The sequence below is a fragment of the Pristiophorus japonicus genome, chromosome 20, assembly GCF_044704955.1.
Source record: "Pristiophorus japonicus isolate sPriJap1 chromosome 20, sPriJap1.hap1, whole genome shotgun sequence".
NCBI lineage: Eukaryota > Metazoa > Chordata > Chondrichthyes > Pristiophoridae > Pristiophorus > Pristiophorus japonicus.
In genome coordinates, this window is record NC_091996.1 from 70188403 (window position 1) to 70215626 (window position 27224).

General features: G+C 45.3%; 2 protein-coding genes across 2 annotated transcripts in view; both read left to right on the forward strand.

The window, feature by feature from the left end:
• The window catches only part of LOC139232760 (3-oxoacyl-[acyl-carrier-protein] reductase FabG), a 39031-nt gene extending 38941 nt beyond the window's left edge, over positions 1–90 (forward strand). The window contains exon 7 of the mRNA XM_070863263.1: positions 36–90. Coding sequence (XP_070719364.1) covers positions 36–90 — 55 coding nt within the window. The remainder of the gene's footprint in view (positions 1–35) is intronic.
• coq4 (coenzyme Q4 homolog (S. cerevisiae)) lies at positions 38–27056 on the forward strand. Its single transcript, XM_070862983.1, has 6 exons — positions 38–203; positions 16396–16492; positions 17373–17475; positions 22780–22909; positions 25713–25806; positions 26402–27056. The coding sequence occupies exons 1-6, from the start codon at positions 176–178 to the stop codon at positions 26562–26564; spliced, it is 615 nt and encodes a 204-aa protein (XP_070719084.1). The 5' UTR covers positions 38–175; the 3' UTR covers positions 26565–27056.
• The last annotated feature ends 168 nt before the right edge of the window (positions 27057–27224 follow it).

The window sequence follows — 27224 nt, forward strand, 5'->3', positions numbered from 1 at the left end:
AGCTCGGTTTCTTGACTGTCAGTTGTATTTAACAGGTGCCAGAAGCCGCTTGTTGCACACGGACCAGGCGGCCGGTGTGGACACACATGATGATGACAGGAATTACAACCTCTACAAAACACACATCCCCACCAACCCGCTGCAGAAACTGCTGCTGGCCACAGGCTCCGCCTTTATGGCTTTGTACAATCCCTTGCGGCACGGTGAGTATCTGTTCCTCTCTCACAGTCCCAGCGTTAATCCCGGCTCTGGGCTAACTCAGCTGATCTTAGCAAGGGGAACCATTGGGGCTCTGGTGCAGGCTGTCGTGGCCCTGGATTCCTAATTACTTGCTGTACCTGCATGCTAACTTTTTGTGCTTCATGTACAAGGATCCCAAGGTCCCTCTGCATCGCAGAATTTTATAATCTCTCCCGATTTAAATAATTTGCTTTTTTATTTTTCCCACCAAAGTGGATAACCTCTCATTTTTCCACGTTATACTCCTATCTGCCAGTTTTTTTGCACACTCACTTAACCTATCTATATCTATTTGCAGATTCTTTGCATTCTCTTCACAACTTCCTTTCCCATCCACCTTTGTATCATCAGTAAATTTGCCTACATTACACTTGGTCTCTTCATCCAAGTCATTAATATAGAAACATACAAAATAGGTGCAGGAGTAGGCCATTCAGCCCCTTGAGCCTGCACCACCATTCAATAAGATCATGGCTGATCATTCCCTCAGTACCCCTTTCCTGCTTTCTCTCCATACCCCTTGATCCTCTTAGCCATAAGGGCCATATCGAACTCCCTCTTGAATATATCCAATGAACTGGCATCAACAACTCTCTGCGGTAGGGAATTCCACAGGTTAACAACTCTGAGTGAAGAAGTTACTCCTCATCTCAGTCCGAAATGGCCTACCCCTTATCCTAAGACTATGTCCCCTGGTTCTGAACATCCCCAACATCGGGAACATTCTTCCCGCATCTAACCTGTCCTGTCCCATCAGAATTTTATAATTTTCTATGAGATCCCCTCTCACCCTTCTAAACTCCAATGTATAAAGGCCCAGTTCATCCGGTCTGTTCTCATATGTCAGTCCAGCCATCCCGGGAATCAGTCTGGTGAACCTTCGCTGCACTCCCTCAATAACAAGAGCCTCCTTCCTCAGATTAGGAGACCAAAACTGAACACAATATTCCAGGTGAGGCCTCACTAAGGCCCTATCCAACTGCAGTAAGACCTCCCTGCTCCTATACTCAAATCCCCTATCTATGAAGGCCAACATACCATTTGCCGCCTTCACCGCCTGCTGTACCTGTATGCCAACTTTCAATGACTGATAAACCATGACATCCAGGTCTCGTTGCACCTCCCCTTTTTCTAATCTGCCACCATTCAGATAATATTCTGTCTTTGTGTTTTTGCCCCCAAAATGGATAACCTCACATTTATCCACATTATACTACATCTGCCATGCATTTGCTCACTCACCTAACCTGTCCAAGTCACCCTGCAGCCTCTTAGTGTCCCCCCTCACAGCTCACACCGCCACCCAGTTTAGTGTCATCTGCAAACTTGGAGATATTACACTCAATTCCTTCATCTAAATCATTGATGTATATTGTAAAGAGCTGGGGTCCCAGCACTGAGCCCTGCGGCACTCCCCTAGTCACTACCTACCATTCTGAAAAGGACCCGTTTATCCCGACTCTCTGCTTCCTGTCTGCCAACCAGTTCTCTATCCACATCAGTATATTACCCACAATACCATGTGCTTTGATTTTGCACACCAATCTCTTGTGTGGGACCTTGCCAAAGGCCTTTTGAAAGTCCAAATACACCACATCCACTGGTTCTCCCTTGTTCACTCTACTGGTTACATCCTCAAAAAATTCCAGAAGATTTGTCAAGCATGATTTCCCTTTCATAAATCCATGCTGACTTGGACTGATCCTGTCACTGCTTTCCAAATGCGCTGCTATTTCATCCTTAATAATTGATTCCAACATTTTCCCAACTATTGATGTCAGGCTAAGCGGTCAATAATTACCTGCTTTCTCTCTTCCTCCCTTTTTAAAAAGTGGTGTTACATTAGCTACCCTCCAGTCCATAGGAACTGATCCAGAGTCGATAGACTGTTGGAAAATGATCACCAATGCATCCACTATTTCTAGGGCCACTTCCTTAAGTACTCTGGGATGCAGATTATCAGGCCCCGGGGATTTATCGGCCTTCACGACTATGTGTGCGGGAAGTGTATCCGCCTCGAGCTCCTGACGGTCCGCGTTGCGGAGTTGGAGCTGAGGGTGGATTCACTCTGCAGCATCCACGATGCTGAGAATGACGTGAGTAGCACGTGACGCGAGTTGGTCTTACCGCAGGAGAAGGGTCCACAGCCAGATAGGGAATGGAAGACCAGCAGGAAGAGTAATGCAAGGAAGGTAGTGCAGTGGTCCCCTGTGGTCATCCCCCTGCAAAACAGATACACTGCTATGAGTACTGTTGGGGGGGATGACTCATCAGGGGAGGGCAGCAGCAACCAAGTTCATGGCACCGTGGCTGGTTCTGTTGCACAGAAGGGCAGGAAAAAGAGTGGGAGAGCGATAGTGATAGGGGATTCAATGGTGAGGGGAATAGATAGGCATTTCTGCGGCCGCAACCGAGACTCCAGGATGGTATGTTGTCTCCCTGGTGCAAGGGTCAAGGATGTCTCGGAGCGGGTGCAGGACATTCTGAAAAGGGAGGGAGAACAGCCAGTTGTCGTGGTGCACATTGGTACCAACGACATAGGTAAAACAAGGGATGAGGTCCTACGAAACGAATTTAAGGAGCTAGGAGCTAAATTAAAAAGTAGGACCTCAAAAGTAGTAATCTCGGAATTGCTACCAGTACCACGTGCTAGTCAGAGTAGGAATCGCAGGATAGCGCAGATGAATACGTGGCTTGAGCAGTGGTGCAGCAGGGAGGGATTCAAATTCCTGGGGCATTGGAACCGGTTCTGGGGGAGGTGGGACCAGTACAAACCGGACGGTCTGCACCTGGGCAGGACCGGAACCAATGTCCTAGGGGGAGTGTTTGCTAGTGCTGTTGGGGAGGAGTTAAACTAATATGGCAGGGGGATGGGAACCAATGCAGGGAGACAGAGGGAGACAAAAAGGAGGCAAAAGCAAAAGACAGAAAGGAGATGAGGAAAAGTGGAGGGCAGAGAAACCCAAGGCAAAGAACAAAAAGGGCTACTGTACAGCAAAATTCTAAAAGGACAAAGGGTGTTAAAAAAACAAGCCTGAAGGCTTTGTGTCTTAATGCAAGGAGTATCCGCAATAAGGTGGATGAATTAACTGTGCAAATAGATGTTAACAAATATGATGTGATTGGGATTACGGAGACGTGGCTCCAGGATGATCAGGGCTGGGAACTCAACATCCAGGGGTATTCAACATTCAGGAAGGATAGAGGAAAAGGAAAAGGAGGTGGGGTAGCATTGCTGGTTAAAGAGGAGATTAATGCAATAGTTAGGAAGGACATTAGCTTGGATGATGTGGAATCTATATGGGTAGAGCTGCAGAACACCAAAGGGCAAAAAACGTTAGTGGGAGTTGTGTACAGACCTCCAAACAGTAGTAGTGATGTTGGGGAGGGTATCAAACAGGAAATCAGGGGTGCATGCAATAAAGGTGCAGCAGTTATAATGGGTGACTTTAATATGCACATCGATTGGGCGAGCCAAACTGGAAGCAATACGGTGGAGGAGGATTTCCTGGAGTGCATAAGGGATGGTTTTCTAGACCAAAATGTCGAGGAACCAACTAGGGGGGACGCCATCTTAGACTGGGTGTTGTGTAATGAGAGAGGATTAATTAGCAATCTCATTGTGCGAGGCCCCTTGGGGAAGAGTGACCATATTATGGTGGAATTTTGCATTAGGATGGAGAATGAAACAGTTAATTCAGAGACCATGGTCCAGAACTTGGAAAGAAGGGTAACTTTGAAGGTATGAGGCGTGAATTGGCTAGAATAGATTGGCGAATGATACTTAAGGGGTTGACTGTGGATGGGCAATGGCAGACATTTAGAGACCGCATGGATGAACTACAACAATTGTACATTCCTGTCTGGCGTAAAAATAAAAAAGGGAAGGTGGCTCAACCGTGGCTATCAAGGGAAATCAGGGATAGTATTAAAGCCAAGGAAGTGGCATACAAATTGGCCAGAAATAGCAGCGAACCCGGGGACTGGGAGAAATTTAGAACTCAGCAGAGGAGGACAAAGGGTTTGATTAGGGCAGGGAAAATGGAGTATGAGAAGAAGCTTGCAGGGAACATTAAGGCGGATTGCAAAAGTATTTTATAGGTATGTAAAGAGAAAAAGGTTAGTAAAGACAAACGTAGGTCCCCTGCAGTCAGAATCAGGGGAAGTCATAACGGGGAACAAAGAAATGGCAGACCAATTGAACAAGTACTTTGGTTCGGTATTCACTAAGGAGGACACCAACAACCTTCCGGATATAAAAGGGGTCAAAGAGTCTAGTAAGGAGGAGGAACTGAGGGAAATCTTTATTAGTCGGGAAATTGTGTTGGGGAAATTGATGGGATTGAAGGCCGATAAATCCCCAGGGCCTGATGGACTGCATCCCAGAGTACTTAAGGAGGTGGCCTTGGAAATAGCGGATGCATTGACAGTCATTTTCCAACATTCCATTGACTCTGGATCAGTTCCTATCGAGTGGAGGGTAGCCAATGTAACCCCACTTTTTAAAAAAGGAGGGAGAGAGAAAACAGGGAATTATAGACCGGTCAGCCTGACCTCAGTAGTGGGTAAAATGATGGAATCAATTATTAAGGATGTCATAGCGGTGCATTTGGAAAATGGTGACATGATAGGTCCAAGTCAGCATGGATTTGTGAAAGGGAAATCATGCTTGACAAACCTTCTGGAATTTTTTGAGGATGTTTCCAGTAAAGTGGACAAGGGAGAACCAGTTGATGTGATATATTTGGACTTTCAGAAGGCTTTCGACAAGGTCCCACACAAGAGATTAATGTGCAAAGTTAAAGCACATGGGATTGGGGGTAGTGTGCTGACGTGGATTGAGAACTGGTTGTCAGACAGGAAGCAAAGAGTAGGAGTAAATGGGTACTTTTCAGAATGGCAGGCAATGACTAGTGGGGTACCGCAAGGTTCTGTGCTGGGGCCCCAGCTGTTTACATTGTACATTAATGATTTAGACGAGGGGATTAAATGTAGTATCTCCAAATTTGCGGATGACACTAAGTTGGGTGGCAGTGTGAGCTGCGAGGAGGATGCTATTAGGCTGCAGAGTGACTTGGATAGGTTAGGTGAGTGGGCAAATGCATGGCAGATGAAGTATAATGTGGATAAATGTGAGGTTATCCACTTTGGTGGTAAAAACAGAGAGACAGACTATTATCTGAATGGTGACAGATTAGGAAAAGGGGAGGTACAACGAGACCTGGGTGTCATGGTACATCAATCATTGAAGGTTGGCATGCAGGTACAGCAGGCGGTTAAGAAAGCAAATGGCATGTTGGCCTTCATAGCGAGAGGATTTGAGTATAGGAGCAGTGAGGTCTTACTGCAGTTGTACAGTGCCTTGGTGAGGCCACACCTGGAGTATTGTGTACAGTTTTGGTCTCCTAACTTGAGGAAGGACATTCTTGCTATTGAGGGAGTGCAGCGAAGATTCACCAGACTGATTCCCGGGATGGTGGGACTGACCTATCAAGAAAGACTGGATCAAGTGGGCTTGTATTCACTGGAGTTCAGAAGAATGAGAGGGGACCTTATAGAAACGTTTAAAATTGATGAAGTCCTTACTACTCGGGGGATCAAGGGGTATGGCGAGAAAGCAGGAATGGGGTACTGAAGTTGCATGTTCAGCCATGAACTCATTGAATGGCGGTGCAGGCTAGAAGGGCTGAATGGCCTACTCCTGCACCTATTTTCTATGTTTCTATGTTTCAATCCCATCAATTTCCCTAACACAATTTCCTGCCTAATAAGGATATCCTTCAGTTCCTCCTTCTCACGAGACCCTCGGTCCCCTCGTACTTCCGGAAGGTTATTTGTGTTTTCCTTCGTGAAGGCAGAACCAAAGTATGTGTTCAATTGGTCTGCCATTTCTTTGTTCACCATCATAAATTCACCTGAATCCGACTGCAAGGGACCTACGTTTGTCTTCACTAATCTTTTTCTCCTCACATATCTATAGAAGCTTTTGCAGTCAGTTTTTATGTTCCTGGCAAGCTTCTTCTCGTACTCTATTTTCCCCCTCTTAATTAAACCTCTGCTGAATTCTAAATTTCTCCCAGTCCTCAGGTTTGCTGCTTTTTCTGGCCAATTTATATGCCTCTTCCTTGGATTTGACACTATCCTTAATTTCCCTTGTTAGCCACAGTTGAGCCACCTTCCCCGTTTTATTTTTACTCCAGACAGGGATGTACAATTGCTGAAGTTCATCCATGTGATCTTTAAATGTTTGCCATTGCCTATCCACCGTCAACCCTTTAATGTATCATTTGCCAGTCTATTCTAGCCAATTCACGCCTCAAACCATCAAAGTTACCTTTCCTTAAGTTCAGGACCCTAGTTTCTGAATTAACTGTGTCACTCTCCATCTTAATGAAGAATTCTACCATGTTATGGTCACTCTTCCCCAAGGGGCCTCGCACAACAAGATTGCTAATTAGTCTTTTCTCATTACACATCACCCAGTCTAGGATGGCCAGCTCCCTAGTTGGTTCCTAGAAAACCATCCCTAATACACTCCAGGAAATCCTCCTCCACCGCATTGCTACCAGTTTGGTTAGCCCAATCAATACGTAGATTAAAGTCGCCCATGATAACTGCTGTACCTTTATTGCACGCGTCCCTAATTTCTTCTTTGATGCTGTCCCCAATCTTTCTACTACTGTTTGGTGGTCTATACACAACTCCCACTAGCATTCTTTGCCCCTTGGTATTCCGTAGCTCCAACCATACCGATTGTAAATAGTTGAGGTCCCATCACTGATCCCTATGGCACCACTAGTTACAGTTTGCCAACCCGAAAATGACCCATTTATCCCGACTCTCTGTTTTCTGTTAGTTAGCCAATCCTCTATCCATGCTAATATATTATCCACAACCCTGTGAACTCTTATCTTGTGCAGTAACCTTTTATGGTAATATACAGTAACATACAGGGGTATCTGACAATTTGGAAAGATAGACAAGAAGGGAAAGGAGGTGGGGTAGCTCTGTTAATAAAGGATGATATCAGGGCAGTTGTGAGAGACGATATTGGCTCCAATGAACAAAATGTTGAATCATTGTGGGTGGAGATTAGCAATAGTAAGGGGAAAAAGTCACTGGTGGGCGTAGTTTATAGGCCCCCAAATAATAACTTCACGGTAGGGCGGGCAATAATCAAGAGAATAATGGAGGCATGTGAAAAAGGAACGGTAGTAATCATGGGAGATTTTAACCTACATATCGATTGGTCAAATCAAATCGCACGGGGTAGCCTTGAGGAGGAATTCATGGAATGCATACGGGATTGTTTCTTAGAACAGTATGTTACAGAACCTACAAGGGAGCAAGCTATCTTAGATCTGGTGCTGTGTAATGAGACAGGAATAATAAACGATCTCCTAGTAAAAGATCCTCTCGGAATGAGTGATCACAATATGGTTGAATTTGTAATACAGATTGAGGGTGAGGAAGTAGTGTCTCAAACGAGCGTACTATGCTTAAACAAAGGGGACTACAGTGGGATGAGGGCAGAGTTGGCTAAAGTAGACTGGAAACACTGACTAAACGGTGGCACAATTGAGGAACAGTGGAGGACTTTTAAGGAGCTCTTTCATAGTGCTCAACAAAAATGTATTCCAGTGAAAAAGAAGGGTGGTAAGAGAAGGGATAACCAGCCGTGGATAACCAAGGAAATGAAGGAGAGTATCAAATTAAAAACCAATGCGTATAAGGTGGCCAAGGTGATTGGGAAAATTTTAAACGACAGCAAAGAATGACTAAGAAAGCAATAAAGAAAGGAAAGATAGATTCCGAAAGTAAACTTGCGCAAAACATAAAAACAGATAGTAAAAGCTTTTACCGATTATACAAAACGGAAAATAGTGACTAAAGTAAATGTTGGTCCCTTAGAAGATGAGAAGGGGAATTTAATAATAGGAAATGTGGAAATGGCCAAGACCTTAAACAATTATTTTGCTTCGGTCTTCACAGTGGAAGACACAAAAATCATGCCAAAAATTACTGGTCACGGGAATATGGGAAGGGAAGACCTGGAGATAATCACTATCGCTAGGGGGGTAGTGCTAATGGGACTCAAGGTAGACAAGTCCCCTGGTCCTGATGAAATGCATCCTAGGGTATTAAAAGAGATGGCGGAAGTTATAGTAGATGCATTCGTTATAATCTACCCAAATTCTCTGGACTCTGGGGAGGTACCAGCGGATTGGAAAGCAGCTAATGTAACGCCTCTGTTTAAAAAAGGGGGCAGACAAAAGGCAGGTAACTATAGGCCGGTTAATTTAACATCTGTAGTGGGGAAAATGCTTGAAGCTATCATTAAGGAAGAAATAGCGGGACATCTAGATAGGAATAGTGCAATCAAGCAGATGCAACATGGATTCATGAAGGGGAAATCATGTTTAACTAATTTACTGGAATTCTTTGAGGATATAATGAGCATGATGGATAGAAGTGTACCGATGGATGTGGTGTATTTAGGTTTCCAAAAGGCATTCGATAAGGTGCCACACAAAAGGTTACTGCAGAAGATAAAGGTATGCGGAGTCAGAGGAAATGTATTAGCATGGATAGAGAATTGGCTGGCGAACAGAAAGCAGAGAGTCGGGATAAATGGGTCCTTTTTCGGGTTGGAAATCGGTGGTTAGTGGTGTGCCACAGGGATCGGTGCTGGGACCACAACTTTTTACAATATACATAGATGACCTGGAAGAGGGGATAGAGTGTAGTGTAACAAAATTTGCAGATGGCACAAAGATTAGTGGGAAAGCAGGTTGTGTAGAGGACACAGAGGCTGCAAAGAGATTTAGATAGGTTAAGCGAATGGGCTAAGGTTTGGCAGATGGAATACAATGTCGGAAAATGTGAGGTCATCCACCTTGGGGGAAAAAAAAACAGTAAAAGGGAATATTATTTGAATGGGGAGAAATTACAACATGCTGAGGTGCAGAGGGACCTGGGGGTCCTTGTACATGAAACTCTTTTGAGTTCCTTGTACATGAATCCCCAAAAAAAAGTTAGTTTGCAGGTGCAGCAGGTAATCAGGAAGACGAATGGAATGTTGGCCTTCATTGCGAGAGGGATGGAGTACAAAAGCAGGGAGGTCCTTCTGCAACTGTACAGGGAATTGGTGAGGCCGCATCTGGAGTACTGCGTGCAGTTTTGGTCACATTTCTTAAGGAAGGATATACTAGCTTTGGAGGGGGTACAGAGACGATTCACTAGGCTGATTCCGGAGATGAGGGGGTTACCTTATGATGATAGATTGAGTAGACTGGGTCTTTACTCGTTGGAGTTCAGAAGGATGAGGGGTGATCTTATAGAAACATTTAAAATAATGAAAGGGATAGACAAGATAGAGGCAGAGAGGCTGTTTCCACTGGTCGGGGAGACTAGAACTAGGGGGCACAGCCTCAAAATACGGGGGAGCCAATTTAAAACCGAGTTGAGAAGGAATTTCTTCTCCCAGAGGGTTGTGAATCTGTGGAATTCTCTGTCCAAGGAAGCAGTTGAGGCTAGCTCATTGAATGTATTCAAATCACAGATGGATAGATTTTTAACCAGTAAGGGAATTAAGGGTTACGGGGAGCAGGCGGGTAAGTGGAGCTGATCAGACATGATCTTATTGAATGGCGGAGCAGGCTCAAGGGGCGAGATGGCCTACTCCTGTTCCTAATTCTTATGTTCTTATGTGGTACCTTATCAAATGCCTTCTGGAAATCCAAATACACAACATCTACTGGTTCCCCTTTACCCACCCTACTCGTTCCATCCTCAAAGAACTTAAGTAAATTTGTCAAAACTGATTTCCCTTTCATAAAACCATGGTGACTCTGCTTGATTGTATTATGATTTTCTAAATATCCTGCCACTACTTCCTCAATAATGAAGTCCAGCATTTTCCCAATGACAGATGTTAGACTAACTGGTCTATAGTTTCCTGCTTTCTGTCTCCCTCCTTTCTCAAATAAGGGCGTTTCTGGGACCTCTCCAGAATCCAGGGAATGTTGGTAGATTACAACCAATGCATCCACTATCTCTGCAGCCACTTTTTTTAAGACCCTAGGATGCAGGCCATTAGGTCCAGGGGACGTCTCCACCTTTAGTCCCATTAGTTTGCCTCGTACATTATCTCTAGTGATGGTGATTGTTTTAAGCTCCCCCTTCCAATAGCCCCTCGATTATCAATTATTGGGATGTTTTTAATGTCTCCTACCGGGAGGATTAAACAGCTAGAGGCCGTGATCCATATCGGGACCAACGACGTAGGTAAAATGAGGGATGAGGTCCTACAGGAAGAATTCAGGGAGCTAGGAAGAAAATTAAAGGGTAGGACCTGAAAGGTAGCCATCTCCGGGTTACTACCGGTGCCACGTGCTAATGAGTATAAGAATAGAAGGATAGAGAGGATGTACACGTGGCTGGAAAGTTGGTGTAGGAAGGAGGGCTTTAAATTCTTGAGGCATTGGGACCGCTTCTGGAGGAGATGTGACTTGTACAAATCGGACCGGTTGCACCTTAACAGCGCCGGGACCAATATCCTCGCGGGGAGTTTTGCTAGTGCTGTTGGGGAGAGTTTAAACTAGCTTGGCAGGGGGATGGGAACCTGAGTACAAATTCAAAAGGGAAGGAAGTAAAGCAGAAATTGCATAGCAAGAATCTAGAAAGCGAATCTGTATGACAGAGGAAACAGTGCTTAGTATGTCGTAAACAAGGAGGTCTTCCTGTGCTGAATGGTATATACTTTAATGCAAGGAGTATAGCAAATAAGGCGGATGAGCTAAGAGCACAGGTAGGCACTTTGGGAGTATGACGTTATAGCCATTACCAGAAACATGGCTGAAAGAGGGGCAGGTTTGGCAGATCAATATTTCTGGTTACAGGATTTTTAGACAAGATAGAGAGGGGTTAAAAGGGGGGAGGGTCGCGGTATTGATTAAAGAAACTATTATTGAGGAGGGATATGTGAGAGGGATCATCAAATGAGGCCATATGGGTCGAATTGAAAAATAAAAAAGAGGCGATCACACTGCTGGGCGTGTATTATAGACCCCCAAACAGTGGGGGGGGGAGATAGAGGAGCAAATATGTAGGCAAATTGTTGTGAAGTCCAAAAACCATAGGGTAGTAATAGTTGGGGATTTTAATTATCCAAATATTGATTGGGACAAATTTAGTGTGAAGGTTATAGAGGGTGCAGAATTCTTGAAATGCATTCAAGAGAACTTTTTTAGTCAGTATGTAGCAAGCCCAACACAAGAGGGGGAAGTCTTGGATTTAGTTTTGGGGAATGAAGCTGGGCAGGTTGAATGGGTATTAGTGGGAGAGCACTTGTGTGCCAGTGACCATAATTCAGTCAGATTCAAGTTGGTTATGGATAAGGACAAGAATAGGTCTGGAATAAAAGTTCCGAATTGGGGAAAAGCTAATTTTGCTAAGTTAAGGAGTGATTTGGCCATAGTGGACTGGAAACAGCTACTTGTGGGTAAATCAGTGTCAGAACAGTGGGAGGCATTCAAGGAGATCCGGAAGGCTCAGGCCAAACATGTGCCCTTAAAGAAAAAGGCTGGGAAAAATAATTCTAGAGCCCCCTGGATGTCTAGGGACTTACAGGGGAGAATTAAGAAAAAAAGGGACGCTTATGTTGTGTAGCAACGGCTAAATACTACAGAATCTTTAGAATCTACAGAAAGTTAAGAGGCAAAATTAAAAAGGATATTGGGAATGCTAAGAGAGAGCACGAGAAATTCTTGGCTAGTAAAATTAAGGAAAACCCTAAGATGTTCTATAAATATATTAAGAGTAAGAGGGTAACTAAAGAAAGGGTAGGGCCTATTAGAGACCATGAGGGTAATCTTTGTGTGGAGGGGCAATGCAGATACTGCTATCGAGGAGGAGTGTGATATTCTGGATGAAATAAATATAGTGAGAGAGGAAATATTAAGGGGTTTAACAGCTTTGAAAGTAGATAAGTCCCCAGGCCCGGATGAAATGCTGTTGAGCGAAGTAAAAGAGGAAATAGCAGAGGCCTTGACCATCATTTTCCAGTCCTCTTTGGATCTGGGCATGGCGCCGGAGGATTGGAGGACTGCTAATGTAGTACCCTTGTTTAAGAAGGGAGAGAGGGATAGGCCGAGTAATTACAGGCCTGTCAGCCTAACCTCTGGTGGGACAATTATTGGAAAAAAATCCTAAAAGACAGGATAAATCTACATTTGGAAAGGCAAGGATTAATTGGGGTCAGTTAGCACGGATTTGTTAAGGGAAGATAGTGTTTGACTAACCTGATTGAATTTTTTGAGGAGGTAACCAAGGGGGTCGATGAGGGTAGTGCGTACGATGTAGTATATGTGAACTTTAGCAAGGCTTTTGGTAAGGTCCCACATGGTAGACTGGTCGTGAAGGTTAAAGCCCATGGGATCCAGGGCAAAGTGGCAAGTTGGATCCAAAATTGGCTTGGAGGTAGGAAGCAAAGGGTAATGATTGATGTTTTTGTGACTGGAAGGATGTTTCCAGTGGGGTTCCGTAGGGCTCAGTACTGGGTCCCTTGCTTTTTGAGGTATATATCAACGATTTAGATTTGAATATTGGGAGTATGATTAAGAAGCTTGCAGACGACACTAAAATTGGCTGTGTGGATTATAATGAAGAAGAAAGTCATGGATATCAATCTACTGGTCAGGTGGGCAGAGTAGTGACAAATGGAATTTAATTCAGAGAAGTGTGAGGTGATGCACTTTGGGAGGGCTAATAAGGAAAGGATATACACATTAAGCGGTAGGCCACTTAATAGTGTTGATGAACAAAGGGACCTTGGAGTGCTTGTCCACAGATCCCTAAAAGTAGCAGGCCAGGTGGATAAGGTGGTTAAGAAGGCATACGGAATGCTTGCCTTTATTGGCCGAGGCATAGAATATAAGAGCAGGGAGGTTATGCTTAAATTGTATAATACTTTGGTTAGGTCACAGCTGGAGTACTGCGTGTAGTTCTGGTAGCCGTATTATAGGAAGGACGTGATTGCACGAGAGAGGGTGCAAAGGAGATTTACTAGGATGCTGCCTGGAATGGAGAATCTTGGTTATGAGGACAGATTGGATAGGCTGGGTTTGTTCTCATTGGAATAGAGGAGGTTGAGAGGAGACCTCATTGAGGTGTACAAAATATTGAGGGGTCTGGACATAGTGGATAGTAAGGGTCTATTTCCCTTGATGGTGGGGTCTATTACGAGGAGGCATAGTTTTAAGGTGGTTGGTGGAAGGATTTGAAGGGTGGCTTCTTTACGCAGAGAGTTGTGGGGATCTGGAACTCGTTGCCTGGAAGAATGGTGGATGCAGAGCAGAAACCCTCATCACTTTTAAGAGATGGTTGGATGGGCACTTAAAGTGCCTGTATTCACTGGAGTTTAGAGGGATGAGAGGGGATCTCATAGAAACATAAAATTCTGACGGGACTGGACAGGTTAGATGCAGGAAGACTGTTCCCGATGTTGGGGAAGTCCAGAACCAGGGGACAAAATCTAAGGATAAGGGGTAGGCCATTTAGGACTGAGAGGAGGAGAAACTTCTTCACTCAGAGCGTTGTTAACCTGTGGAATTCCCTACCGCAGAGAGTTGTTGATGCTAGTTCATTGGATATATTCAAGAGGGAGTTAGATATGGCCCTTACAGTTAAAGAGATCAAGGGGTATGGAGAGAAAGCAGGAAAGTGGTACTGAGGTGAATGATCAGCCATGATCTTATTGAATGGTGGTGCAGGCTCGAAGGGCCGAATGGCCTACTCCTGCACCTATTTTCTATTTTTCTATGATGGGTGAGCTGTCACCCTGAATTGTGTTGGTAATTGATATCAGCCTTTGGAGGAAGGGGTTTTGGGTGGGAACAGCACAAGTTGCTCGTGGCCTGTACCTCTGAAAGGGGAGGTGATGACTCCCACGGCCCAGTTTTCAAAAGATGAGTATTCGCTGAGTACCAGCAATTCGTAGGTGCAGTGAACTGCCTGTCATGGGGGCTGCACAACATGGTAGGGAGTGTGGAAGAGTCTATTTCCAAACTGTGTATGGCACTTGGGAATGGCAACGAGTTACTTCAGTCTATTGTGTTCAGTTTTGGTCTCCTAATCTGAGGAAGGACATTCTTGCTATTGAGGGAGTGCAGCGAAGGTTCACCAGACTGATTCCCGGGATGGCAGGACTGACGTATGAAGAAAGACTGGATCGACTGGGCTTATATTCACTGGAATTTAGAAGAATGAGAGGGGATCTCCTAGAAACATATACAATTTTGACGGGATTGGACAGGTTAGATGCAGGAAGAATGTTCCCGATGTTGGGGAAGTCCCGAACCAGTGGTCAGTCTAAGGATAAGGGGTAAGCCATTTCGGACTGAGATGAGGAGAAACTTCTTCACTCAAAGAATTGTGAACCTGTGGAATTCTCTACCACAGAAAGTTGTTGAGGCCAGTTCGTTAGATATATTCAAAGGGGAGTTAGATGTGGCTCTTACGGCTAAAGGGATGAAGGGATATGGAGAGAAAGCAGGAATGGGGTACTGAAGTTGCATGATCAGCCATGATCATATTGAATGGTGGTGCAGGCTCGAAGGGCCGAATGGCCTGCTCCTGCACGTACTTTCTATGTTTCTATGTAACCTGCAGGGTTACGGACCTAGAGCTGGTCATTGGGATTAGACTAGACGGCATAGATATAATGGTAAGTACTGCAGGGAATAGGCCAGGATGATCTGGACTAGTTTTGATTGCCTGGATGGGTCGGAGAGGAATTTTTTCTCCCTAAATTGGCCTGGGTTTTTATCTGGTTTTTGCCTCCCAGGAGATCACACAGTTGGGGTGGAGTGTCGAATGTTTCAGTATAAGGACTGTCGCAGTTGTGTGAGGAGGACTGGTTGGGCTGGGTGCTGTTTGCCTTTCTGTCGTTGTTCATAGGTTTATATGTAACCTTTAGGGCTGCTGACCAAGGGCCAGCGTGGACACGATGGGCTGAAATGGCCTCCTTCTGCTCTGAAAATTCTATGTTTCTATAATACAAAAATTGACCTTGTGCTTGATGAAGAAGAAAGCTGTCGACTGCAGAAAGCTAGCAATGAACTGGTCAGGTGGGCAGAACAGTGGCAAATGGAATGCATATGGGGAGAGCTAACCAGGCAAGGGAGTACACAATAAATGGTACGACACTGAAGTGTAAAAGAACAGAGGGAGTGCATGTCCACAGATCCCTGAAGGTAGCAAGCCAGGTAGATAAGGTGGTTAAGAAGGCATATGGGATACTTGCCTTATTAGCCGAGGCATAGAATACAAGAGCCAGAGGGGTTATGCTTGAACTGTATAAAACACTAGTCAGGCCTCAGTAGAGTACTGTGTGCAGTTCTGGTCACCACATTACAGGAAGGATGTGATTGCACTAGAGAGGTACAGAGAAGATTTACGAGGATGTTTCCTGGACTGACCAATTTTAGCTATGAGGAAAGATTGGATAGGCTGGGGTTGTTTCTTTTGGAACAGAGGAGACTGAGGGGAGACCTAATTTGAGATGTATAAAATTAAATAGAATGGATAGGAAGGATCTATTCCCTTAGCGTAGGTGCTGTCAATTTCTATGATTCTATGAGTTGTGTATGTGGGTTCACTGCCAACACTTGCTTATCTATGCCTGTACATCAAGAATGGCCATGAAAACAATACAAAAGACTGCAGGGGGACACCGTTAGAGCTACACCACAATGAATCTGTACATCAAAGAGAGGGCAGGAAACTGGGAAAAGAGCAGTTCCCGCTCATTATGCCTCTTGTTGCATCCCTCTTACTGTCCTATTCCTCCCCTTCCCGCCCCCCCCCCCCCCCTACCATTTTCCCCCACCATCACCCCCGTGTCCCCAGGGTTCTGAACCCTTCACCACAATCTGGTTCAGCTTTGTCATTTACCTGGAATCGTTGAGCTTTATCACCTCCATCTGTTTTCAAAAGGAAACGAGCCCAACCTCTTTAACCTTTGCTCAATGATTCGATCCGATGTGTCGAAGTATCGTCACTTTTCCCCTGTACTTTTATTGTGCAGCACACCTGATGTGATCCCACTTTTCAGTCCATGTATGTTACTTAGTTTGATCTGTTTTCTTGTTTTAGATATGGTGGCTGTTCTGGGAGAAACTACAGGGCAGTTAGCAATCCAAAGAATGAGGGCCAGGATGAGAAACGATCCCGAGGGATACCAGGTTCTGCAGTAAGTGCGGCAGTGATCCCCACCCTGGGGTGAAAGGGATGGGAGTTGGTCAGTGGGATGATGTGTTTATTTACTGTCTGCAAAATGGAAAAGCTGAAATAAAAACATAAAATGCTGCGAATGCAGAACCTGAATAAATGATATGGACCAGAGGGCAGGACACTGGGTGAGGGGCACGGGCCAGAGGGCAGGACACTGGGTGAGGGGCACGGGCCAGAGGGCAGGACACTGGGTGAGGGGCACGGGCCAGAGGGCAGGACACTGGGTGAGGGGCACGGGCCAGAGGGCAGAACACTGGGTGAGGGGCACGGGCCAGAGGGCAGGACACTGGGTGAGGGGCAGGGGCCAGAGGGCAGGACACTGGGTGAGGGGCAGGGGCCAGAGGGCAGGACACTGGGTACGGGGCAGAGGGTAGGACACTGGGCACGGACCAGAGGGCAGGACACTGGGTGAGGGGCACGGACCAGAGGGCAGGACACTGGGTGAGGGGCACGGACCAGAGGACAGGACACAGGGTGAGGGGAGTAGGAGAAAGGATGAGATACATCAGAAAGCAGTAGATGGATGACACCAAGCTAGGGTTTCAAAGTCTGTACATTGGAGAGGGAGGGAGGTGCCAGATAAGGAGGTCCGACCTGTATTTGGAACTTGTAGGGAACTTACAGCCGTATCGATAAAATAGTGAGTGAGGAGGGAGGGTGGGGTTTGTTAAAGTAATTGCAGTGCATTGCCAGCTTTCCCCGCCGCTTGCTCCATTTCACTCCTCGCCCTCCCCCTCTCCCCCCCGCCCCTCCCCCCCTCGCGCTCCGCCCTTCCCTCCCTCGCTCACTCCATTCCCTGCATCAGGATTTCACCGTATCCCCGGTGTTCTTGTTTATAGGGAGAGGCCTCAAATCAGCACATCCACGCTGGATCTGGCCAGCCTGAGAGAGTTACCTGAAGGAACGTTCGGCAGGGAGTATGTCCGCTTCCTCGATGTTAACGTGAGTTTGATGTTTGCTGATCTGTCCCGATCATAACTGGGGCCTTGAATGTGTACGGCAGTATACTCCACTGTAGTCAGTCACCATCATCGCCTCCAATTGAGTCATTATCTTTGTAAAACAAACACGGACTCTTGCCTCGTGAGCACTTGCTGGAAGTATCCAGGTAGCATGGTTACTGTTGGATAGGGAGATGGACTTTCACTGCAGTGTACATGTACTTCTATAACACACAGGGATAGTTTCACTGAAGGTTATTGTCTAACCAATAGTTCCAGTCCTGTATGTTATAGACAGAATGGGGCAGGGTTTAAACTAATTTGTCGGGAGTGGGCACCAGGATGAAACATTACAGTGGAGGTGCCAGGTGCACAGCGGACTGGGAGAGCCAAATAGCACTGGAGTTGAAATAAGAGGGATCAGACGGGGGACAAATGTGAGGCAGTCGAAGATAGGTTTTGAGTGCATTTGCATAAATGCACGGAGCGTGGTAAATGAGATTGGTGAGCTGCACGCACAAGTTGCCAAATGGGACTATAATATAGTGGCTATAACGGAGACCTAGCTTAAAGAAGGAGGATTAGGAACTTAGTATTCTTGGCTATGGGATAGTCAAGAAAGATAAGGAAAAAAGGAGGGGGATGGTAATATTGATCAAAGAAACTATTAAAAGCACTGGAGCGGGATGATGTAGCTGGGGGATTAAAATCAGAATCTATTTTGTTAGAATTAAGGAACAATAGAGGAGTTATTATGCTAGTGGGTGTATGCTATAGGCCACCAAATACTGGGAAGGAGATAGGGGAGCAAATTTACAGCCAAATGACAGAAAGATGCAAGAACCATAGAGTAATGATAATGGGGGACTTCAATTATCCTAATATAGACTGGGACAGGGGGAGGGGCAGTAATTCCTGAAATGTGTACAAGAGAACTTCCTTAATTAGTGTTTCCAGCCCAACGAGGAAGGGAGCAGTGCTAGATCTAGTTCTGGGGAATGAAATGGGGCCAATGGAGCATGTTTCAGTGGGAGAGCAGTTGGGGAACAGTGATCACAATATCAGGTGTAGAATAATTATTGAAAAGGACACTGAGCAATCAAGTGTAAAAACACTTGACTTCAGTGAGTTGAAAGGGAACTGGCCCAGGTGGATTGGAATCAAAGACTGGCAGGTAAAACAGTAAATGAACAAAGGGAGGCCTTCAAAGAGGAGATAGTTTGTGTGCATAATAGACATATTCCCACGAGGGGGAAAGGAAGGGCATCGGAAGTTAGAGCTCCCTGCGTGACTAAAGATATTGAGATTATAATAAAACAGAAAAAGGAGGCTTATGGCAATGTAAGGTTCATAATACACTGGAGAACCAAGCTGAATATAGAAAGTACAGAGGAGATCTGTAAAAGGGATGAGGGAGGTAAAGACAGTATTGAGAATAAACATAAAACATAGAAACATAGAAAATAGGTGCAGGAGCAGGCCATTCAGCCCTTCTAGCCTGCACCGCCATTCAATGAGTTCATGGCTGAACATGCAACTTCAGTACCCCCTTCCTGCTTTCACGCCATACCCCTTGATCCCCCGAGTAGTAAGGACTTCATCTAACTCCCTTTTGAATATATTTAGTGAATTGGCCTCAACTACTTTCTGTGGTAGAGAATTCCACAGGTTCACAACTCTCTGGGTGAAGAAGTTTCTCCTTATCTCGGTCCTAAATGGCTTACCCCTTATCCTTAGACTGTGACCTCTGGTTCTGGACTTCCCCAACATTGGGAACATTCTTCCTGCATCCAACCTGTCCAAACTCGTCAGAATTTTAAACGTTTCTATGAGGTCCCCTCTCACTCTTCTGAACTCCAGTGAATACAAGCCCAGTTGATCCAGTCTTTCTTGATAGGTCAGTCCCACCATCCCAGGAATCAGTCTGGTGAATCTTCGCTGCACTCCCTCAATAGCAAGAATGTCCTTCCTCAAGTTAGGAGACCAAAACTGTACACAATAGATTGGTGGCTAACGTAAAAGGGAAACCAAAAGTCTTTTATAACCATAAAATAGTACTGGAGAAATTAATGGGACTGAAAGCCGATAAATCCCCTTGACCTGTTGGCCTACATCCTAGGGGTTTTGAAAGAGATGGCTATAGTGGATGCATTGGTTGTCATCTTCCAAAATTCCATAGATTCTGGAACGGTTCCCGCAGATTGGAAATGTTGGTGTTCAGAGGGACCTGGGTGTCCTTGTACACGAATCACTGAAAGTTAACATGCAGGTACAGCAAGCAATTAAGAAAGCAAATGGTATGTTGGCCTTTATTACAAGAGGATTTGAGTATAAGAGCAAAGATGTATTACTGCAATTATATAGGGCCCTGGTGGGACCGTACCTGGAGTATTGTGTACTGTTTTGGTCTCCTTACCGAAGGAAGGATATACTTGCCACAGGAGTGCAATGAAGGTTCACCAGACTGATTCCTGAGATGGGGTATTGTCCTATGAGGAGAGATTGAGTGGACTAGGCCTATATTCTCAAGTTTAGAAAAATGAGAGGTGATCTCATTGAAACATACAAAATTCTTACAGGGTAGATGCAGGGAGGCTGTTTCCTCTGGCTGGAAGTCTGGATAAGGGGTTAGCCATTTAGGACTGAGATGAGGAGAAACTTCTTCACTCAGAGGGTGGTGAATCTTTGGAATACTGTACCCCAGAGGGCTGTGGAGGCTCAATCTTGGAGTGTATTCAAGATGGAGATCGATAGATTTTGGGTATTAAGGGGATCAAGGGTTATGGGGAAATGCAGGAAAGTGGAGTTGAGGTAGAAGATCAGCCATGATGTTGAATGGCGGAGAAGGCTCGAGGGGCCAAATGGCTTGCTACTGCTCCTAATTCTTATGATATGTTCTTATAAATGGTAAAAGGGTAGTCAGAGTGGGGCCGATTAGGGACCAAAAAGGAGAACATCTTGTGGAGGCAGAGGGTATGGCTAAGGTACTAAATGAGTACTTTGTATCTGTCTTCACTAGACAAGTGGATGCTCTCAATGCGGCAGTAAAGGAGGAGGGGGTAGATAAATTGGATAGGATAAAAATACATAAAGATGTACTTAAATGTTTGGCAGTCCTCAAAGTAGAAAAGTCATCCGGTCCAGATGGGATGCATCCTCGGTTACTAAGGGTGGAAATTACAGTGGCTCTGGCCACAACATTTCAATTCTCCTTGGATATGGGGGTGGTGCTAGAGGATTGCAAAGAGGGAGTCAAAGGTTATGGGGAGCGGGTGGGGAAGTGGAGTTGAGGCCAAGATCAGATCAGCCATGATCTTATTAAATGGCGGAGCAGGCTCGAGGGGCCAAATGACCTACTCCTGCTCCCATTTCTTATGTTTGTATGTTGCATCTGTTTTTTTTAAAAAGGGGCGAGAGATAAACACGTCAATTACAGGCCAATCAGCCTAACGGGAATTTTTAGAGATAATACTCTGGGACAGAATTATTTGGCATTAGGAATAGTATGGGTGAATAAATGACTGTTTATCCTTTCCTGATGGGCCTGGTATCATCCTTGTAAATCATTTTTGCACTCTTGTGCCTCTATATCCTTTTTATAATAAGGCGACCATAGCAAACATAGAAAATAGGTGCAGGAGTAGGCCATTCAAGCCTGCACCACCATTCAATATGATCATGGCTGATCATGCAACTTTAGTATCCCATTTCTGCTTTCTCTTCATACCCCTTGATCCCTTTAGCCGTAAGGGCCACTTCTAACTCCCTTTTGAATATATCTAACGAATTGGCCTCAACAACTTTCTGTGGTAGAGAATTCCACAGGTTCACAATTCTGAGTGAAGAAGTTTCTCCTCATCTCGGTCCTAAATGGCTTACCCCTTATCCTTAGACAGTGACCGCTGGTTCTGGACTTCCCCAACATCAGTAACATTCTTCCTGCATCTAACCTGTCCAATCCTGTCAGAATTTTATGTTTCTAGGAGATCCCCTCTCATTCTTCTAAATTCCAGTGAATATAAGCCTAGTCGATCCAGTCTTTCTTCACATGTCAGTCCTGCCATCCCGGGAATCAGTCTGGTGAACCTTTGCTGTACTCCCTCAATAGCAAGAATGTCCTTCCTCAGACCAGAACTGTATACAATACTTCCAAGTACAATCTAACCAAGGTTCGATAAAGGTTTAGCATAATTTCTCTACTGTTCAATTCTATCCCTCTAGAAATAAACCCTAGTGCTTGGTTTGCTTTTGTTATGGCCTTGTTAACCTGTGTCGCAACTTTTAGTGATTTGTGTATTTGTACTCCCAGATCCCTTTGTTCCTCTAATTTATTTTCCAACTAACGTGATCTCCTTATTTTTCTTAGCAACATTTTCTTACCTCACACTTGTGTTGAAATTCATTTGCCAATTATATGCCCATCTGCAAGTTTATTAATGACTTGAAATTTTTTGCAGTCCTCATTATTGACGATCCCTCCCCAATTTGGTGTCATTCACAAATTTAGAAATAGCTTTTGATTCCAAAGTCAAAATTGTTAATATAAATTGTGAACAACAGTTGTCCTAGCACTGATCCTTCTGCCACTCTGAATAGCTACCCTACTCTCTGTCTGTCATGAAACCAGCTACTTGTCCCCTGACTTTGCATTCTCTGGCCTTACTCATTAGTATGTGGCACCTTTGGAAATCTAGATAAATTACATCTACTGCATTACCTTTGTCCACTCTCTTTGTTACTACGTCAAAGAATTCTGTGAGGTTGGTCAAGCAAGACTTTCACTTTTGGAATCCATGCTGACTGTTCATTATTATATTCTTTGTTTCAAAATGTTTTCCTGAGTGACTTCAGTGATGTGGAGAGGCTGGAGAAACCGGGGGTGTTCTCCGTAGAGCAGAGAAGGTTAAGAGGAGATTTAATCGAGGTGTTCAAAATTGTGAATGAGTTTGATAGAGCAACTAAGGAGAATGTTCAGTATTGGGACCACAAATACTGAAATAAATCAGGATGTTGCTCTTCCCACACACAGTGGTCAACACAGAATGGGTTCCCAGATGGAATTACGGAGGTGAAATCGCTGGAAGCATTTGAGAAACAATTAGAGGCTGCAATAAGGGATTGCGGGGTCCTTCTGGACAAATTTATTCAGATGGGCTGAATGGCCTGCCTCATTCATAATTATCTTGTGATAAATATGACTCGGGAATCCAGTGCTTAGAGCTGGCTGTACCTGACCGGCAAATTGTGGGTATGCTCGTCCCATGGCGCACACTGTGGGCACACATCAGTACATTTTGTTTTGCAGCAAGTTACCCCTGACAGTAGGATGCCTGTGAAGTTTGTTGATGACGAGGAGCTTGCCTACGTGATCCAGCGTTACCGTGAAGTGCACGACTTCATGCACACATTGCTGGGCATGCCCATTAATATACTTGGTAAGTCTGATCACTCGGCATGGTTTGCTTGTTGGGGTCTGGGTTCGAGCAGGGTGACCTTTGATAAGATCATTTCCAGGGTTAATTACCTATATGTAGCTGCATTAGCAGTTAACTGCAAAAGTACTTCCTTCCTGTTTAACATGGACTTGCTAGCCCCAGACCCCCTCACTCTCCACCTCTACTATAGTTAGCTATTAAAAACTTTATTTTTCAGTTTTTACGCCATAAAAGTGCACCAGTTTTCCACCTGTGGGTTCAACTGCAGCTCAGAGCCATGGATTAAAAGTCCCCTCTCTCTGTTGGCTGTAATCATCATTATCGGCAGTCCCTCGGAATCGAGGAAGACTTGCTTCCATTCTAAAAATGAGTCCTCAGGTGGCTGAACAGTCCAATATGAGAACCACAGTCTCTGTCGCAGGTGGGCCAGATAGTCGTTGAGGGAAGGGGTGGGTGGGACAGGTTTGCCGCACACTCTTTCCGCTGCCTGCGCTTGACCTCTGCATGCTCTCCGCGATGAGACTCGAGGTGCTCAGCGACCTCCCCGATGCACTTCCTCCACCTAGGGCGGTGTTTGGCCAGGGACTCCCAGGTGTCAGTGAGGATGTTGCACTTTATCAGGGAGGCTCTGAGGGTGTCCTTGTAACGGTTCCTCTGCCCACCTTTGGCTCGTTTGATGTGAAGGAGTTCCGAGTAGAGCGCTTGACTTGGGAGTCTCATGTCTGGCATGCGAACAGTGTGTCCCGCCCAACGGAATTGATCAAGTGTGGTCAGTGCTTCAATGCTAGGGATGTTGGCTGTAATGGTTCTACCTGAACAACTAAAGCCAATAGATAGGGGGATGTCATTGAACAAAGCTTCAGTAGAGGACAAGTGGAACACGTTTAAAGGTATAATGTTGATTATGCAGGTCAAATACATAATGAAAATTAGCCGCTCAGACTATATACAAATTTGGCTCAGAATGGATTAACAAACAAATTTAAAAGTAGAGAGGGGAAACAGGATCTTCCATCCTGCAGGGAGAAAGGGAAAGGAGTTGGCTGGCACAAAAACAAGAAGATGTGGAAACACATTACAAAGGGCAAAAGGGGACCTAGGAGAAACAAGATAAACATAGCTGTAATACATTCTTTCAGCTCCACAACAGGAAGAGAGCAGTCAAAGTCAAGGCAGATGGAAACTGAATCAAAACTCAATATAGCACGAGATAGTGAACGCTCTGAATGATCACTTGTTCCAGTGTTCACAAGGGAGAATATGAGCAACATCCCCATTGCATTGAACGCAGACTCAATGGGCCGAATGGCCTCCTTCTGTGCTCTGATAACTAAAATAAAATCACCAGCCTCCATATCAATGAGATAATGGATTGTAAACAGTTAGATCCCCAGGGACAGATGGGATTTATCCCAGTGCTGAGAAATTGTGAAGCACTGACAGTCTTTCTGAGCATGTTACTGGGGTGGGTACAGTATATTGGAAACAGGATAATGTGGTGCTCAAAAAGGAGACAAAACAGATGGGCAGCTACAGACCCATTAGGATCAAAATACTGCATTTATGAGAAATCTGAAACAAACAGCTACAGTCAGCGGCTCAGACACGGCGTCTGTGGAGAGAAACAAAGTTCATGTTTCAGGCACTGCCCTTCCTCAGAACCAGAAAACATTATAGGCCAACGCTTTATAAGGGAAAGGAGAGGAGGAAATGAAGATACACAAGAAAAGGATAGTTTGAAGTGATTGGTGGAAAACAGGAGACGATTAAATGACAGATTTTATAGCGGGACACATGAGGCAGGATGAGAAAGACTGGAGAAACAGGACATGTACGAGACCCAGAGATTGTCATGGGGACCATTGCTGCACCTAATTTACATCAATGCGCTGGACTCACAAACTCAATGCAAAGTGGTCACATTTGCAGATAATACCAAACTGGGTAGGGAGCTCAGAAATTACAGAATGAATTGCATAAAATGTGAGTTGGCAGAATGGTGGAAATTAAATACAAATGCTGATGGGAGAAAGGAAAAATAGACCACACACACACTCCATGGATAGGGCTGAAATAATTCGGGATGAAGTTTTAGAGAGTCCTGGGAGTCTTCGATGACTCAACATTCAACAAATCCAACTAGTGCAGAGCAACAATCAATAAAACCAATTGGATATTGCACTTGAGTCAAAACAGACCTGAGAGAATCGTGCTCAAACTACAGGCCGCTGGTCAGACCCACCTCGAGCACTGTGTCCAGTTCTGGTCAGAGATGAGACATTTGGGGGGAGGGCAGGGAAGAGGAGGAATACCGAGTTTGGGGGTCCTCAGGGTTGGTGCTTAGACCACTAGGGTTAAATTACTGACTCAAAAACCGAATGCAAAGTTGTTGAATTTGCTAATGCTACTGATAAGACGAGGGGGGGGGCAGTGTGGGGGCTCCAATTTTGAGGGAAGACTGGAAAAATGACTGTTCAGCCTGGAATCGAGGGGGTGATTTTATAAGATCCTGAAGGGAATTGAATACTGAGGGAGGGGGCTATCAGATCATACCCATTTATTTCTATTTGTGCCGTCAACTCATCTATTTTGTTACAAATGGTACGTGCATTCTGGAGTTTAGTTGGATTTACCTTTTAGGGGAGTGTGTGTAAAATGGTCCCTTAGGTGCCTGTTGTTGCGGGGAGGTGGGGGGGGGGGTGTAGGCTGGCTGATGTTGTGGACTCTACACCGCCTATGGGGCTCTGCCCGGATTCTCTTTCTATCATGTGCCCTAACACTGCTGTTTCAATGTGTTGAACAGGCGAGGTTGCAGTCAAGTGGTTTGAGGCAGTACAGACAGGCATGCCCATGTGCATTCTGGGAGCAGCATTTGGCCCCCTCCACCTGTCAGCCAGGTAAGGGTTTTGCTCTTTTTTTCGCAAGAAACTGTTTTGAGTTTCATTCTCCCTACAGGCAGGGCTGGGTGTTTCCAGATGTGGAATCACTTCCATGGAGTGTACTGCATAACTTTCTGTTAGTCAGCCTCCTTCCTTCCTTCTCGGCTTCACAACGACACTGGATAGCAGAGTATACGGAACAGACTTTATTGATGTAGCATTGCGTGGCTGGTCAATCTATACCGTAGAGAGTAGCTTTCAGTTTCTTTATATTTCGAGCTCTCCAACTCACTGGAAAACTCAACGTTTTTGAACTCTCTATCCCTGGACGGTTAGTTCAATAACAAAAGCACTTGTTGCCGTACCCAGAGGGGTGTGGGGCGTTTGAGCAGCACGGAATCTAGCTATAAAACAAAGGTCACGCTGCCTGCTGTGACCGTATTAAACATCTCCCATCAGGCTTTGGTCCTGTTCAGACCAACATCTGCTTTAAACAGTTTGAGGACCTTCAACAGGCCAACGGGTCACAGCCCAGCGTTACTGGGAGAGCGAGGAGATGGAGGTGGGACTCTCGCCTGCTGGTAACTTACTCATTCTTCTCTCTCTAATACAGGCATGTCCAGGTTTTAGCAACAGACTTGATCCCGTGGGCTGTACAAAGTGGCAGGGCTGCTCATTGTGTGATGAACTTCTATTACGAGAAACGATGGGAACAGAGCCTGGAGTCACTGAGGGAAGAGATTGGAATTCTACCCTGTCCCCATGTTCAAATGTAACTGCTCCGTGCATGTAACACAGATTCAAGGTCAAGGTGGAGGTGAATTCAGTTGTGTGTACAGAGCCTTACAGTACCATTAAATAGGGGCCAGAGCTATGCTGTGGGGGCGGGAGGGAGAAAAGGGCCAGAACTGTGCTGGGGAGGGGCCAGTCAGCCAAGCTGAGGTATGAGAAGGGGACAGATACCTGCGGCCCAGCCCCCAGCTACACCTTCAAGAAACGAAGGCAACATAAGACTGCGAGTAGGCTGGCTTTGGTTTGTGGGTGGGGCGGGGAGGGAGGGAGGGGAGTTCCCCAGCACACCGACTCTGGGCAGTGTTGTGCACTGAACCCATTATTCAAACAGCATCAGGGCTGTGCTAGAATCATTGTAAGGGGAATAAATGCATTTACACCGCCACTGTCACCTCCTTTACAGACTGCTGGAGCATAGATTATATGGACTGATCTCAGTGCTGGTCACCACTGAATAAAATCACTGGCTTTGATTATCTGTTGATTCCTAGTATTGGTTCCTGACTGCCTCCTGCTGGCTTTGCTGATGTATAGCACTCTGTCCAACCTGCTCACCAATGCCTTTCATTCTTTTTATTGCTTCAACACACAAGTTAACAGATTTACACCTCTGCTCCTGTAAAAGAGGAATGAAGCAGTGTTCT